This window comes from Perissodus microlepis, chromosome 6 (assembly GCF_051167445.1).
Source record: "Perissodus microlepis isolate ML-2025 ecotype Zambia chromosome 6, ASM5116744v1, whole genome shotgun sequence".
NCBI classification, from domain to species: Eukaryota; Metazoa; Chordata; class Actinopteri; order Cichliformes; family Cichlidae; genus Perissodus; species Perissodus microlepis.
Window position 1 is genome coordinate 31,066,766 of NC_140466.1, and position 14,985 is coordinate 31,081,750.

Below are 14,985 nucleotides of genomic sequence, written 5' to 3' on the forward strand. Positions count from 1 at the left end.
CAAGCTAGTGCGCTAAAAGGTTAAAAATGCTAAACACATGTGGAAAATCCAACTTACTTCCATGTTAGAAAGTCAAAGTGGGGTTTGAAGGATGTAATGCTGTTTATCTATTCAGCAAGCACCATCCACCTGCTATACACTATACCTTACTTTCTTCCAGCGACAAGGAGCTGGCTCCATGCATCTATAACCTGGAGGGTCATCTTCAAGCTTGAGTGAACCAGCTAGGAAGAAAATACACAAATCCCCACCTTAATCCGCTCCACATAAAACAAAACCCACTTCCCAGTGGACAGACCAGCAGCACCATAATCCTGGTAAACCAGGGTTAGGATGGGTCGCTTCCAGGCAAGGCGCGCACTAAATCTCACAAAATGTCACCAGCTGGGAGGTAAACTCTCGTATACATTTATGCCGTCTAATCCAGACAGGGTTTTCTTATTATAAATAGGCAGCATTAATGTGCACGCAGTCACCATCTTCATGCCCACACACAGTCAGCATTGTTGTGTTGTAAATATAATTACCCATCAGCCTGCAAATAGCAGCATAAGAGGACCCTAAAACTCCAATTACCCACCGCACTCTGCTTTTGACCTTTTTGTATTGCCTCGTGAGAAGATGTGAAGGTGTTTTTTACTGCAATGCTAGAGGGAAGAAGTCAATTAAGACTCCCTGTGATGCATTTTTACTTTTCTCATTTACTCCCAGCAGCCACATGTCAGTCATACATGATTGGCAGACTGGAGCTTTTATCTGTTTGTATAGCTGAAAGGTTGTATAGCTTTTGGCTTTTTTCGATGGACTCTAGACAAGGTCAAATAATGTCTGTAATTTGGTAACTCTGTCCAACATTTAATTACCTTTTACTGACTTTTGTGAAGTCTGGCTGTATGGGACAAAATCTGTCACTTAACCGTGTTGTAAAGGGCTTTGTTGTCTGCATGTTGCTATTCAACATTCAACATAATATATAGCTGTGGATCTGAATACCAAGCGGCTGAGTGAAAGCTTTGTGTCCACTAACTGTCAGCCTTTTGGGAACTTGTTTGGAGCTTGGCGCAAATCTTCATTTTGAAAGCCTGAAAAATGTCACAGGCTATTTATTTCTTAAGAAAAAAACATCCATTCATTTAAATAAGCAATGAAATGTGTATAACGGTTTAAAAGAGCTTAATGTCATATTTATTTTATAGATATTAAGTACATATTAGTACAAAGTAATATTATATTTGTCTGTCAGTGTTTTCTTTCATTTTTAAAATGTTTTCTGATGCCAGTGAAAATAAAAATTATTAATAGTTATGTTGCAGAACAACACCTGAACGTAAAAACACTACAGTCCTCCTTTAACTCAATATGACACATATTTGAAATATAGGCATAATTTCAAACTATTTTTTAAACTTATGAGCATTTTCTGTATAGTTTGAGGAGTGCTTATTGTGTTCTGTATCTTAGGTTAGTTTTAGGTTATACAAACATAGGTTAGCTTATATTTATTTCGTATTCATGTCTAATCTATAGACAGAAGAAAAGAAAGAAAAATCAGCAGAGGGTAAAGGAGGAAGAGATTTTTTCTCCCTCAAGAAAGATGAGTAAGACGGAATAGAGCAACCGATTTATTGCAACATGCTGCAAATGAGTGAGCCAGGGTTTATTTACAGTTGTAATGACATCATAATTACTGGGAACGGTGGTAAATTACAAGCTCTTAAAAATCCCTTTAAAGGGAAGGAGGAAGCTCAATGCTTACACAAATGTTGCATGCACTTACCTTTTTCTAGAGCACTTACCTTTTTACCACGCTCATGGCTTTCTTTAAAGGCTTGTCCTGAAATCTCTGCATCAAACTATAAATGGTTTCAAGGCTTCAAGATTTTTCATAAATATTAAAGCTTTTGACACTCTGGCCACAATCATCTTTCAAAAATTTATAAACTCAGCGAGTGAACATCATGTACTGGGGAAACGAGGGCATCCTAAACAACATTAAGCTGGTTGATTTTGATGTTGTGGCTTATCAATGCACAATACATACACACACTGGGTAGATTAACTTAATTAACTCAAGTTTTATTTCAACAAAATCTAGCCAGGCCCCTGAATACATGATGTATATATGTCTTGATGCATGCTCAATCATCTGGGTAAGTAAATGCCAAAAGGCTGATTCTGTTCATCTGGACTGAAGAAGTCACTTGGATGAGCGATGAAACGTTTCTCCCACTGAAAATGCTATGTTCAGATGAACAGAATCAACCTTTTGGGATGGTGTGCATAGGTTTGCAGGTATCTAGATATTATGAAAAGAGCCCCAAAAGCATTTCCCAAAAGGCATTAAGACCAGAGATGGGTTACTGTAATCCGATTACTTTTTTCAAGTAACGAGTAAAGTAAGGGATTACTATTGCAAAAACGGTAATTAGATTACCGTTACTTTCCTGTAGGAACGCTGCGTTACTGCGTTACTAAAACCGTGATTTTTTTGCGAGAATGTCTCATGACAGTGACGTAAGCGAGTGCGACGTTCGTGACAACAGCTGTGTGCAGATCAACAGTGGATCATATATCGAGTGTGGGAGAGAGTATGAGCGTGCAGCGTTTAAAGCGTGGAAGTACTGACCTTACTTTGAGTTTGATTCCATAAAAAGTGACAAAAACATTAGCGTCTGTTGTGCGTGCAAAGAAAACTTCTTTTTACAGCGAAAAAAACCCCTAAACTTCCAAGTAAGCACCGAGTGCGCTACCACGTAATGGGAAACTCACAGAGAAACTCGCGGATTCTTCCACTGACCGCTGCCCCACACCTGCACCAGGGTAAACCTCCGCCTACCCTACTCCTGCTTTACAGGTGAAAATAGAGCAACAGGACCGCTAGTCTTTGATTTTATTTATTTTCTGCTGTGTTTCACTTGCATCTATTTGAAAGAGTGAGTGTAAACACACAAAAAAATATTTTATGTGCTGGAATGTGCAGAAAATAGGTTTAAATATTAAACTAATTTCTTCCAGTCAGAGAATGTTGCATATAATTAAATTTTTGCTTGATGCATAAAGTTAAAAGATTAAAACTAATAAAACAAGTTTTAAAAAGGGACTTTTCCATTTGATTACATTTTGTATGATGGATTATGTAGAAAAAGTAGAATTGGGCTGAAAGATCTATCGCTTTATCACCTATTCAGGTTGTAAATCGTGTTTTTAAAAAGTAACTAAGTAATTAAGTAACTAAGTAATTAATTACTTTTGAAAATAAGTAATCAGTAAAGTAACGGGATTACTTTTTTGGGGAAGTAATTAGCTACTGATTACTTTTTTCAAGTAACTTGACCAACACTGATTAAGACACAAGGAATCAGATTTTGGGGAATCAATAAAGATCTCAGAGTTTTGTCAACCAGTTGCAACAGTAGGATCCAACAGTCTTGCTTCAGTACACGAGGTTTGATAGTTAAACTGAATCAATCAATGTATGTGAAAAGAGAAGTTGTGTAACATGTTCTGTAGAACAAATTGCCCTTTATGATATGATCTACTGACTCCAACAAGCTCAGGATGCAGCACCTGATTGGTTTTAGCACACAGAACATCACTGTAATCCTATCTAATAGCTGCCTTTTGGTTTTATATTAGATTTGAAGATTCTTTTAAAGCGCGTCTGGGTCTGACCACATAAGTCAGCGTGCAGCCTTTGAACCTCAATTGAAGCCCTTCTTGATTAAAAAGAAAATCTGCTTTTGACATCAGTGCCCTTTAACTTTGGAACAAACTCAGAAGAAAAAAAAAGACTTGGAATTAAATCATTTTTCAAAATTATTTTCACCCTTGTCCTTTGTACCATCTTTTAAACATTCATTTATCATTATAGCAAGCTGCTTTGGTAAGCATTTAAATCCATGCATCTATAAGCTGGATATTTACCCGCACAAAAGTATGCTATCACATGGATGTATGCAGAACACACTCACCAGCTTGTCCTGCATGTATCTGTGACTTCATATTATATCATACATTTAACTGGGAAGGCACCACCACCACCAGTCCTGTTTGTGAGGACTGACCACTGAGACCGAAAACAGCTGGAAAGCCCCTGTCTGAAGCCAACGTCCCTGATGACCCTCACAAAAGCTTCTGTTCAGACACTGCCCGTGGTTATGAAGTGGGTGGCTGAACACATCAAACAAAGCTGAGCGCGCCTGTGTCAAAGCAGATCTTTCAGCGTTGCTGTGAGAGCATTTCTTCATTTACTTACCCATTGCCGCTGCCATCTGCTGCTGTTTCAGGGTACTACAATCTCAACATTTAAATTTCAAAAAGAAAGAAAAACATTTTCCAACATTGAATCTTTATTTAAATTAGTGTTGTTGCCACGCACAGGCACAACTGACCAGGATGAGAGCATAACTTAATTAGGCCTTCGGTTAGGCCTGGTTCACATTTGTTTCTTGCTAAACATCTGAAAAATATTCTTAGAATTTTGATTCAAGAATATTTAATATCTTGTCAATGTGACAGCATGTAAATACAAAATGAACAAACCCCACCAAAAATTTTTACATTAAATGAGACAAAAATAGGGATTAAATTCTGAGACAATACAGATAAAACACACGATTATATTTTTTAAGTATCAGCAAATTGTAAAAGTTTATTTTTATTTAATAGAACAAATCAGAAATGAAAAGTTAAGTTGCAGGAAATCTCTTTAACAGGTCAATGTATATCAATTTAAACCTGTTCTCAGATTATATCAGTGTATGGAAATTATATGGAAATGTAGTGGAAAGTCTGGGTGTAACACTGATTGAAGTGAATGTTTTCACCTCAGCCAGTCTTGCAATCATCTGCTGATCACCGGCTTACTGCAGTTGCAATAGCTGCATTTCCTTTTATTACACTGCCTAAAATTTCAATATAACTAGAGTCAAACTTCAGACTTTGCTTTACCAAGAATTTACAGCCATGCTTCATTTTTAAGGACATTGGAAGTTGATGGGAACCTTTTAGCTGTCATATAGCATCACGTAGGTCATGACATAATTCCAATGTGAAAAATCCATGTCAATCTTTATCCAGTTGCAATCCTTTTAACATGTTTTTACTTGTAACACATTTACATTCAAAGGTTGTCTGGTTGTCTTACACAATTTGACAGAACTACTGTCTGTGGAGCGCTGCCTCATCGAGCAGCTTCAAAGACAATAAGGAGGGATGAGAGGTAACAGAAAAATAAGCAAAAATCACTTTCTGGTTTATTTGTGAGCACATCAAGAAATTCTCCGCCGAGCACCTGTCTGTGCTTGTGGTTAAATTTCCTCATGTGGGTGGCCCTGACTCGTTCTCCAACTCCAAGTTCAACAATGTGTGACTGTGTCAACACAAATGCCACTGTGCTTCTCTCTTCCTTCTACTCCTGGCTGGATTTTTAAAGCAAGAGGAGACGGCGTGGAGATTCTTTCATCTTCCTTTACACTATTGTTTTGGTTGCTTCTTTTTTTACCTGAAAATTTTTAAAAAAGTGGTTACGACAAACTATAGCCACACTGCAGATTAAGACTGGTTAATAAATATCTATGGTTTCAACATTTAGCTCTCTATCAGGGATGGTAGGAGATACTTAAAGCTCCAACCTGCAGTCTCAGTGTCAGCTAAACATTTTCTTTAGTTTGGAGAAGAAGCCTCCCTCCTCCTCTTTCTCCTTCTGCTTATCCTGTCCCTCCTCTGATGCGGTTGACTTCGTGCTGGTGGCTGAAGTGCTGCTGCCCCCTCCTGGACAAAAACATGCACTTCATCAGGTGAGTGCAGAAGGGCTGGACTACCTATCTCTATGGATGTGCGCATTATTATGAAATCATGCTTTGACTCTATGATGGAGCTGAGCTTTAGTTCTGACCTCCTGAAGGACTGACGCCACTGACAGTCCCCTGAACCTCCGTCTCTTCCTCTGCATAACTCAGCAGAAGAGAGCGCTGCCTCCGAGTCAACTTCCTGCAGGAAAGTGAAAAGAATCATGTGATTATTATCAATTTATCTCAGAAAATTATCTTATATCTTATAAGATGTAACAACAAAACATGCATAAATAAAAATATACATAAATCTCTTATAGCCCCTTTATACAAATTTATTGATACTGCATTATTTAAAAAGTTTTGTGGGTCTAAATAAAGTTACACTTTTTTAAAAATTCAAATGTTACAGTCACATTATCATGTTTCTGTAATAACAATTGAATAATAATTAAAAATTCTGCCAAAAAATGTCTGGTTGTAGGACAATCAGACTAACTTACTTGGGCACTTTGATCTTAATGTGAACATAATGATCTCCGTAGCTGTAGCTGTTTATCCTCCGAATGCCTTTCCCCTGCAGCCTGATGATCTGATCAGCCTGGCAGCCGGCAGGAATCTGAAAACACGACCAACACATTTTGAAATAGAGGTTTCCTCCAGTGAAACTCCTTGTGAGGCATCTGAGAGAGGCAGCTAGAAATACTACAGGCACCGCTCTTTATTAAAACTTTACACTCTTTAATAATTTGCAGAAATAAAAAGAAAAAAAACACAATAGACAAACTATAAATATCAAACACTTGCGCATTGAGGTTACCTAAAAACACATTTTATTAGCTTAAGCAGAGATTCTCAAAGTCAAGAGTGCTGTGCCCCCCTTAAAGACCAGAAAGCCCCATGGGGCTCACCCAATCTGAAATCTTCACTCTAATCAAACAGAAGAGAAATTTTCTTGAGCTTTTCCATGAAATCTTTATTCAAAAACATTAAAATTTGCAGGCTGTTGACTGTAACCTGCTAAAGCTACACAATCATATGCTAAGTGTTTAGGCCAACGTGTAACAACTGCCACTGGGACACAAACCTCAATACAAGAGCAGTAAATTTAGAGTATTATCACACACGGAGCACCTCCTATTACTCACTTTGTTTACAAACAAGTAAAATTCTACACATATGTAACCGTACATGTGTAAAGAATTTCAAACTGAATTTCTGTTATTCCTGTGGCCCAACTGCAGTATCATGGTGACCCACTAGGATAATTGAAAATGACTGGCCTTCTGAATATTACTGTCGACACACACTCACCACAATACTGATGGTTTCATAGAGGCCCTGTGTGGTGGCTGTGCCTCCCAGGATGGCTTGTGCTATTGAGATGAAGGCATCAGAGTGGATGTCTACTCCATTACGTCTGAACACCGGGCTCCTCTGAACCTGCACAGATCAAACACGATGCATCACACCTCTGCACTGCTCTCTCACAAGTAAAATAAGTAAGTGAATTTGAGAGACCAAAACTTACTCTGAATGTAATGAGGATTTCTTTAGTTCCTACTGACATTTGCACCGTCTGACCATTGTCCACTCCTGGAATATATGCAGTTGTCTATTTTAAAACCGATTATTAAACGCAATCTTCAGAGGTTATTCGTTTTAAGCAGCAGTAGCTACAAACACTAGAGGTAAACTCTCGCATTACAAACATTGATGGATTTGAGAACCCAGGATGGAAACCTACCGGCAGGTACGGGCACAGTGACCGTCTGCCTCTTCTTAGTCTGGCCTGAACCTCTGCACAGGGCGCAGGGCGTGTTTATGATGGATCCTTTCCCACCACAGCGCCGGCACGTTGAGTGCATCATGAAGGGTCCTGTGTTGATCGACTCCTGCAAGGGGCGACACAGACAAGCTGACGAGTGCAGCCAGGTGCTGAGAGGAGCCTGCTGCCGAGCGTCGGTCGGAAACTCACCATCCCTGTGCCGTTGCAGTAGTGACAGTGAGACACCTTAGTCCCCGGCTCATTGCCCCTCCCGTCACACCTCTGGCACGTGTCGTCAATGTTCACATTCAGCTCCTTATTCACGCCCTTTGCCGCCTCCGAAAACGTAAGCTCCATCACAAACTAGGAAAAGACGGGAACATTTAAAAACCAGTGTTCAATTCTCACATCTGTATGTTAAACTGAATCTTAACTAAACACATCAAATTAACATCACATATCTAAAAAGATCGATGCTATGGTGTTGTCAGCGACCTCTTACTTCTGGCCTTTCTTCAAACATGCTGTTGATGTTTCCGAAGCCCATGCCTCCTGTAAACTCTCCAAAGATCTTCCTGAAGAGCTCCTCGGGATCTATAGTGGCGCCCCCAGCCCTGTAGTACTGCTGCTGGCCAGCACCAGCACGGTTCGGGTCAAAGCCCGATGCGCCGTACGTGTCATACTGCTTCCTCTTCAGCTCGTCACTCAGCACCTGCACACAGAAGCAAGAGAGCAGATAAATATCAGGCTAAATGTGCTTCTGGAATGAACTTACGTTGGATGTTTGTATTTGTATAACTGTTTTGCTTTGAGGTTTTTTTTTTTGGTTTTTTTTACCTCATATGCTTCAGCTAGCTTTGCAAACTTCTCTTTAGCCTCTGGGTCATTTGGGTTGGTGTCTGGGTGGTACTTCTTTGCCAGCTGGACAAATGAAAAGTAAAAGCTTGCATTCAAGGCAAAAGAAAACTGCATGTTTTACTCATTTTACTGGAATGAAACATATAAGAAGTCTAACAAGACCATGTTAAGAGACCTGGTAGTAAGCCTTCTTGATCTCCTTCTGTGAGGCAGTGCGGGAGATGCCCAGGACTTCATACAAGTCCTGCTTGTTTGCTAGTCTGCTGCTGGAGTGGAAAGAGCAGCAGCTAATCCCATGGGGACATCTCACCCCTGCAGAGGAAGAGGATAACATGGTGACATTAGAGGTGTAGATTTTTTTTTTTTTTACAAATATCTCTGAGGAGTTTTCTAAATGTGTGTGAACCACTATGTGTGTGTGTGTGTGTGTGTGTGTGTGTGTGTGTGTGTGTGTGTGTGTGTGTGTGTATAATCAGACTTTAAAACTGAACATAAACGCAGTAATTTGTTTTTTTTAATTTTAGGTTTACATCCAAGAGGAGAACTAATACAGTGTATAACTGTATAGTTTATTTTGCTACAGCTAAAATTAATACTTCTAATTGACTATTTTTTGTACATGTAGTCCTAAGTTGTTAAAAAATTTTAATTAAGTAATTATTTAATTATTGAAACTTTTGACCATTAATTTCCTTTGACTGAGTATATTTGGTAGTCACTGCAGCTATTATTATATATTTGTTTGTCAAATTAGATACAGCCTTCTTGACTTACTGACCACTTTGTAGGAACATCTGTTTATTCATTAAATGTGTGAAGTGTAAAACTGTTCAAATACAGGTCATCAGTTAATGTCCAGATTAAAGAACGTAGACAAGATGTTAAGTTAAATGAGAAGAATATCTGCAAGTGTTGCTGCTAAGCATGCGCATCCGACCGTCTTCTAACAGGAGCTACCAGCATGACAGCATACCACGTGACAAAGCAAAGGCTTTGTCTAACAACACAGTGAGATCAGTGGTCAGCAGATCTGGAACCAGCCCAGAGATGTCATTAAACACAGGATCTGCAGCCTGAAGGTGCTGCTGATAAATACACAGACAATATCCTGCCATTATGTCAACACAGAGGAATCCCTAAGAGAGAAGTTCAAACTTTTGTCGAGTTCATCCAATGATAAAGTGAAGTTGCTACTTGGTATTAGTAACGTTGTCCTGGGAGTATCTAGTCCTGGTGAAGCACATTTAAAAATGAACCGTCACCATTTATTCTAAACACGGGGATGGAGAACTAAGTGATGCTGCCATACAGGCGGTCTGATCCGTAGGAAGGTGTGTATGGGTGCAGAGTGTCACTGGTGCATTCACACTGCACTGACTGCTACTGGTTCTCACAGGAAGGCTAACGAACTGTGCAGAACTACGGCAGCATTTCAATGTCGCTCACTCTCTCAGCATCACAAAGCTGTTAACTGGACCTTCAGACAGGCTGCTGGATATCGCATTTAGAATACGTGCTGATATAAAACAGGTTTTGCGACACTTAGCTAACTTATCCCACCTGTCAGTTCTCTCAATGTCACGGCATTTCCGCGTGTCCAAGAGCTCAGGCTAACCGCTGTCCCTGCCCGGTGTGTCTGTGATATGTTCGCTGGACAAACTCCTCCATTCCCGGATGAAATAATGAGAAAACGGCCGCTACGATATCCAGAAGAAACTGATGCTGTTAACCAGCGTGTAGTCAGCCGGGCAGCGGAGGACGCCATTTTCGCGTCACTACCGGCTTCTTCTTCTTCTCTGGTGTTTAACGGCAGCTCACATCCATCTGTGTTGTATTACTGCCTCCTTCACGTCCTTCATGGAGCCAGTCCTGGCAGAATTTCCAAGAAGTCACATTCTGGAGAAAAGTCCTGTGCAAAAAAGCGATCGTCTGCCAAAAAAAGCATTCTCCTATGTTTCTGTGTATTTTTATTGTGTAATGGCTTTGCTTATATTGGTGAATAGAGTGCAGTGAAGATGATTTATAGGTTAGATATATATTAAATAAAGAATATACCTGTTTTTGTAAGTCTGCATTTTTGTACCTACATGATAATTAATCATTTTTTTCGGCCACTTAAAATATCTTTATAGAACGGTGATGTTTTTGATGGTGTCTTGGCCATATCTCTTAAAAAAATACTTTTTTTTAATTGTCAATGAGACTTTTTAGCTGGATAAATAAAGGACAGGGATGTTGTTTGTGGCTCAAAATGACTTGCTGTCATTTGTGAACGAAATTTTCATCATTTTTAGCCAGATAGTCATTGAAAGAAGCTAAATAACATTTGTCTCTCTTGTACTGAAGTTTCAAATGTTCCTTATTCAATTATATCATTTATAGCATTTTTACCCGGGGGTTAAAATAATCCACACTGAATACAGGTATCTGTAAGTTGTGGTGACAGTACTTCCTCTTCTATCTAGCACTACTGAAGATGAGCAAGCATAACGAGAGTAACACTTTTTTACTCCTAAGATTTTTTAAGGCAGGTAACTTCAAATACAATGTTTCTACCTAACACCAGCAAACACACAATCTGTTTGTGTTCACTCTGTTGCTGACTGTGTTTGCTAGTCCTTGGAGGTATTTCCCAGAGAGAGAAAAGAGTGTGACAACTGCACTCAGAGATGGAGAAAGATATAAGAAAGACAGAAGCGGAGAGGAAGAAGAGAGATAACATTTAAAGGTACGGACTTATCAGTGATGCTTGATCAACTGCAGATTTAAAGATTGCATGGAAGGTCATCATTATGTCTTTTCATATTGTGAAACATGCTGCAAAACAAACTAAGGTATACCTACTTTGTTTTATTTAAATGTTTCATGAAAATACTGGGAAGTTTTGTGCAGTAGATAAAGGTACGGTTGTTGTACTGTGATGGATTGATAGTAAAGCACTGTGTTGGTTGTGGTGCTCATGGTCAGTGGTGGGTTCCAACAAGTTCAGTTCAGCTTCAGTTTCAGTTTTATTTGTCATATGTAAGTTAGCACAGGGTCAACATTGCAATGAAATGTACTTGACGAGCAGAAGCCAAATCACTCAGCAGTATAGTACAGTAAAAAATATAGTAAAAAATAAAATATTTATGAAGTTAAACATTTTGTAAAAAATGTTAACAGACTAAGTATATATAAATATATATATACACACTATTATAAATAGATAAATAAATCTTAAATAGAAATGTGACCGTTGACTATCATTTCTATATTTTCTCTTGTCTTGCTGACGTTGAGAGACAGGTTATTTTCCAGGCACTGCTTGTACAGTACCATTACCTCCTCTCTATAGGCCATCTAATCATTGTCTGTGATGAAACCTATGATGTCTAGTAGATGAATTTGCATTTAAACTTATGGTGCTTAGATTCATTCACTAAATCCAACCTCTATAACAATGTTACACTGTCTAGTATGAAGTTAGTATAAGCAGTATACTGTCAGTGTAGAGGAGGGAAATCAACAGAGGTAGCTCATGATACACCCAGTCCTCAAGTCGCCATCCCCTAACACCCCAGAATACTTTATGTCTTACTCTTATTATCTTTGTGAGTTTTAGCAGATCCCTTTTTCTTTACTTCACCTTCACCTTCAAACTTCACCACCACATGAAGGGAATAGACTTAGACTTCTTCACCTCACCGCACCTTACTCTCTGAGACTTCCAGGCTTGCCTTCTTCTGCTTGTTTCTCTTCTTTTCACAAACCTTCCAATCTCCACTCGCCACCAGCTGCCATTAATTTCCCTCCCTATTACTCCTCTCATACATTTTCTGCTCACTCAGCTCCATGTTGTTGGATCTGTTTTCACCCACCTCTTTTCCTACCATGGCTGTCATGAAGAAGCTGCATAGAGTATTGCTATCAGACCTACAGGCTGTTGGCCAACACTCTCACATTAAACTTATTATTCAACCTACCACCACAGTCTGTAATCCAAAGTCAAAGCCTGTTAATATATTTAAATAGTTTCAGACCAGCATAAGAATCTTTAGTAAACAAAATCAAATGTTATCCATCTCATACTGAGGTTTCTGATGATGAGTGACAAATCTCATGGCGACCACACCAGAGCCTGACCTGCCAAACTTTCCAAGCCCTAATACACACAGTCTAATTAGAGCATTCCATCAGTGTACCGTTTAAAGAAGTCAATGTCTTTGGTGAGCAAGTGCATGTCATTTACTAGTTTAAATAATGTGTTTATAACTAGCCTTTTATTTGCAAACTGATAAATCAGTGGATCCTGGCCAGCAATGATGAATCTAAACACATTTTGACTTTTTAGACCAACAACAAATGTTTCTGTTTTGTGTCTGTTCAGTTTGAAACATTTTCAAGAGATTCCTGACATTTATGTGCATCACAGCATTCAAGTAACTTAATTTTCATCTATGGAAATAGCTGCCTTGCTATTGAAAGGAGATCTAGATCACACATACAGTACAGGTTTTATATTTATTCTTGGTGGTTAACTGCAAAAGGAAGTAGGAACTAAACATAATAAGCAGGGGACTTACCATCACATTCAAACTAAACATCAAACTACCCGCACACAAACATACACAAATTCTTCCTTTTGATTCTTTTACAATTCAGATAGATAGAACATATCTTTACCAGAAAAGACAGAAAAAAGCAATATGTGAAAGGTTGCTTAACATGTGAAACAAAAAATAGTCAAAGAAGTGTAGCCGAGTGGTAAATTAATAATAATATTTTCGATTTCAGTTAACCAAATATCCATTTAAGGTTCAAAAAGGGGTCTTAAAATGTTGTTTCTTTGTTTCCATGTATGGTAAGACAAGAATGTTATTGGGTAATTTAATGTTATTGCTTGTGCTATTTCTTTGGTTATCTGCATGTTGTGTGCACTTGAAGCTGTTAATTTTATAGGTTTGTGTAGTTGCATATTGTGGTCACTGGGGGGGGGGGCAGTGCTTAAGGGTTAACTGCAGTTTTCCAAAAAAACACTTAACAAGAAATGCATCTTGGGACTTCCTGTTTACTTTTCTTTTTGTTGTGGATGTGGAACAGGAATGTTGTGAAGGAGTTAAATTGTTGGTAAGGAATTGTTAAATATGCACATAACTCATTGAAACATATTGTTATAATTGTAGTGCAGTGGCAAAACGTCAGTATTTTAACAAGATGATGTATTTCTTAAATGTATGATGCAAAGGACCTGTATGTGCAGCATGGAGCGGCCATTTTCTCCATGCAAGGGATAAGTTGCGAGATCGTCTGTGTGCTCCAGTATTGCAAGTGAGCTGAGATTTCTGTGGAATGTAAGTGTTTATAAAAATGTATGTAACACTTCCACATTTTTTTAAAGGAGCCTTGTGTGATTTAGTTCTTTGTATTTTGTTCTGCACAGACAGAGGCCACTGCCGTATTTTTGTGTTTTGTATTTCATTTCATTTCTTTTATTCCTCGTATTGTATTGGCGCATCTTTGTTTAATCGGTTATTCTGTTACTTTGCCACGTTACCTCTCGTGCTGTCGATGTTCAGTACAAGTCCATATGGCCGCTGTTTGACAAAAGTAAAGGTCAAAGGACATTTTTTTTTTTGTTTATTCAGTCGTCATTGACAATAAAACTGCACATTAAGAACCCCAGTAATTGTGTCCTGTGTGGCTAACCATTTCCCAGGCTACAGAAGCTTAAAGCTTAAAACTCATTTCTGTATAACAATATTAAATATCAAATGTTGAGAGGGATACAGAAAACCCAGTATCTATGTTTTGCCTCCCATCAAAAACCTTCACGTTCTTTGCTAAGCACGTTTTCTTTGATTGACTGGTTGAACTTGCTGAATAGTGAATGTTTGCATGAATCTAAATGTTTGCCTCATATGTGAATGTCCATGCAAAACACACAAATGGAAGCTATACGTCTGTAATAATATAGTAGTGTAATATTTCTGTAAAATATTAGTAAAAGTGGAAATTATGCAAATGAAGTCACTTAAGTCACTAAGAGATGACACGTTTTAGATGTCTGGGAGTATCATTAATAACTGCAAACACTAAAGCTGTACTAAATGACAATTTAGAAATACATTTCAGAAACACTAAACAACCACTATGTGTTGAAGATAAGCAGATGTAAAGGTAGGTTTTCAATTTCACAATTCAGTTTTTTTTTTCTTCCTTCTGGGAATTTCTCCCTTCTTTGTGGAAGACTTCTCCATCAGGCTGCTCTCTCCACTTCAGAGTGACTCCATTCACTCCAGTCTCATTCAGTTTGTCCTGCAGCTGGAAGATATAAACAGTAGATACTTTAAAACTGCATTTCTAGGAATAAGTACTCTGAGAACTACAAAGGTCAGAGGGCATGTAGATTAGAGCAAAAGCCCATGTGAAAAAAAATAGAATAACATGTAATTTTATTAAAAACTATCTGCATATTTTCCCTGTGTAACCTGATCCTTTGAATAACTCACAAGAACAGGTGATCTCATATATTGAAACCAGTAAGCTTTGATGAAAACCAAGAAGCTGAGCTTAATTTGAAGAGCTTCA

The 14,985-nt window shown here is 38.5% G+C and overlaps 1 protein-coding gene across 2 annotated transcripts; it reads right to left on the bottom strand.

Moving 5' to 3' along the window:
* Positions 1-4,331: 4,331 nt before the first annotated feature.
* LOC146385960 (dnaJ homolog subfamily A member 3, mitochondrial-like) lies at positions 4,332-10,218 on the bottom strand. 2 transcript variants are annotated; one of them, XM_084931975.1, is made up of 12 exons: positions 9,979-10,217; positions 8,594-8,730; positions 8,398-8,481; positions 8,063-8,272; positions 7,771-7,923; positions 7,540-7,687; positions 7,324-7,388; positions 7,107-7,235; positions 6,296-6,411; positions 5,897-5,991; positions 5,634-5,772; positions 4,332-5,503 (listed from the first exon to the last, which is right to left on the bottom strand). In XM_084931975.1, exons 1-11 carry the CDS (start codon positions 10,181-10,183, stop codon positions 5,648-5,650), a joined length of 1,467 nt encoding a protein of 488 aa, XP_084788101.1. In that variant the 5' UTR covers positions 10,184-10,217; the 3' UTR covers positions 4,332-5,503; positions 5,634-5,647. The 2 variants fall into 2 exon arrangements, with proteins under 2 accessions (XP_084788101.1, XP_084788102.1); XM_084931976.1 differs by lacking the exon at positions 4,332-5,503 and having other exon boundaries at positions 5,632-5,772; positions 9,979-10,218.
* Between the last annotated feature and the right edge of the window lie 4,767 nt (positions 10,219-14,985).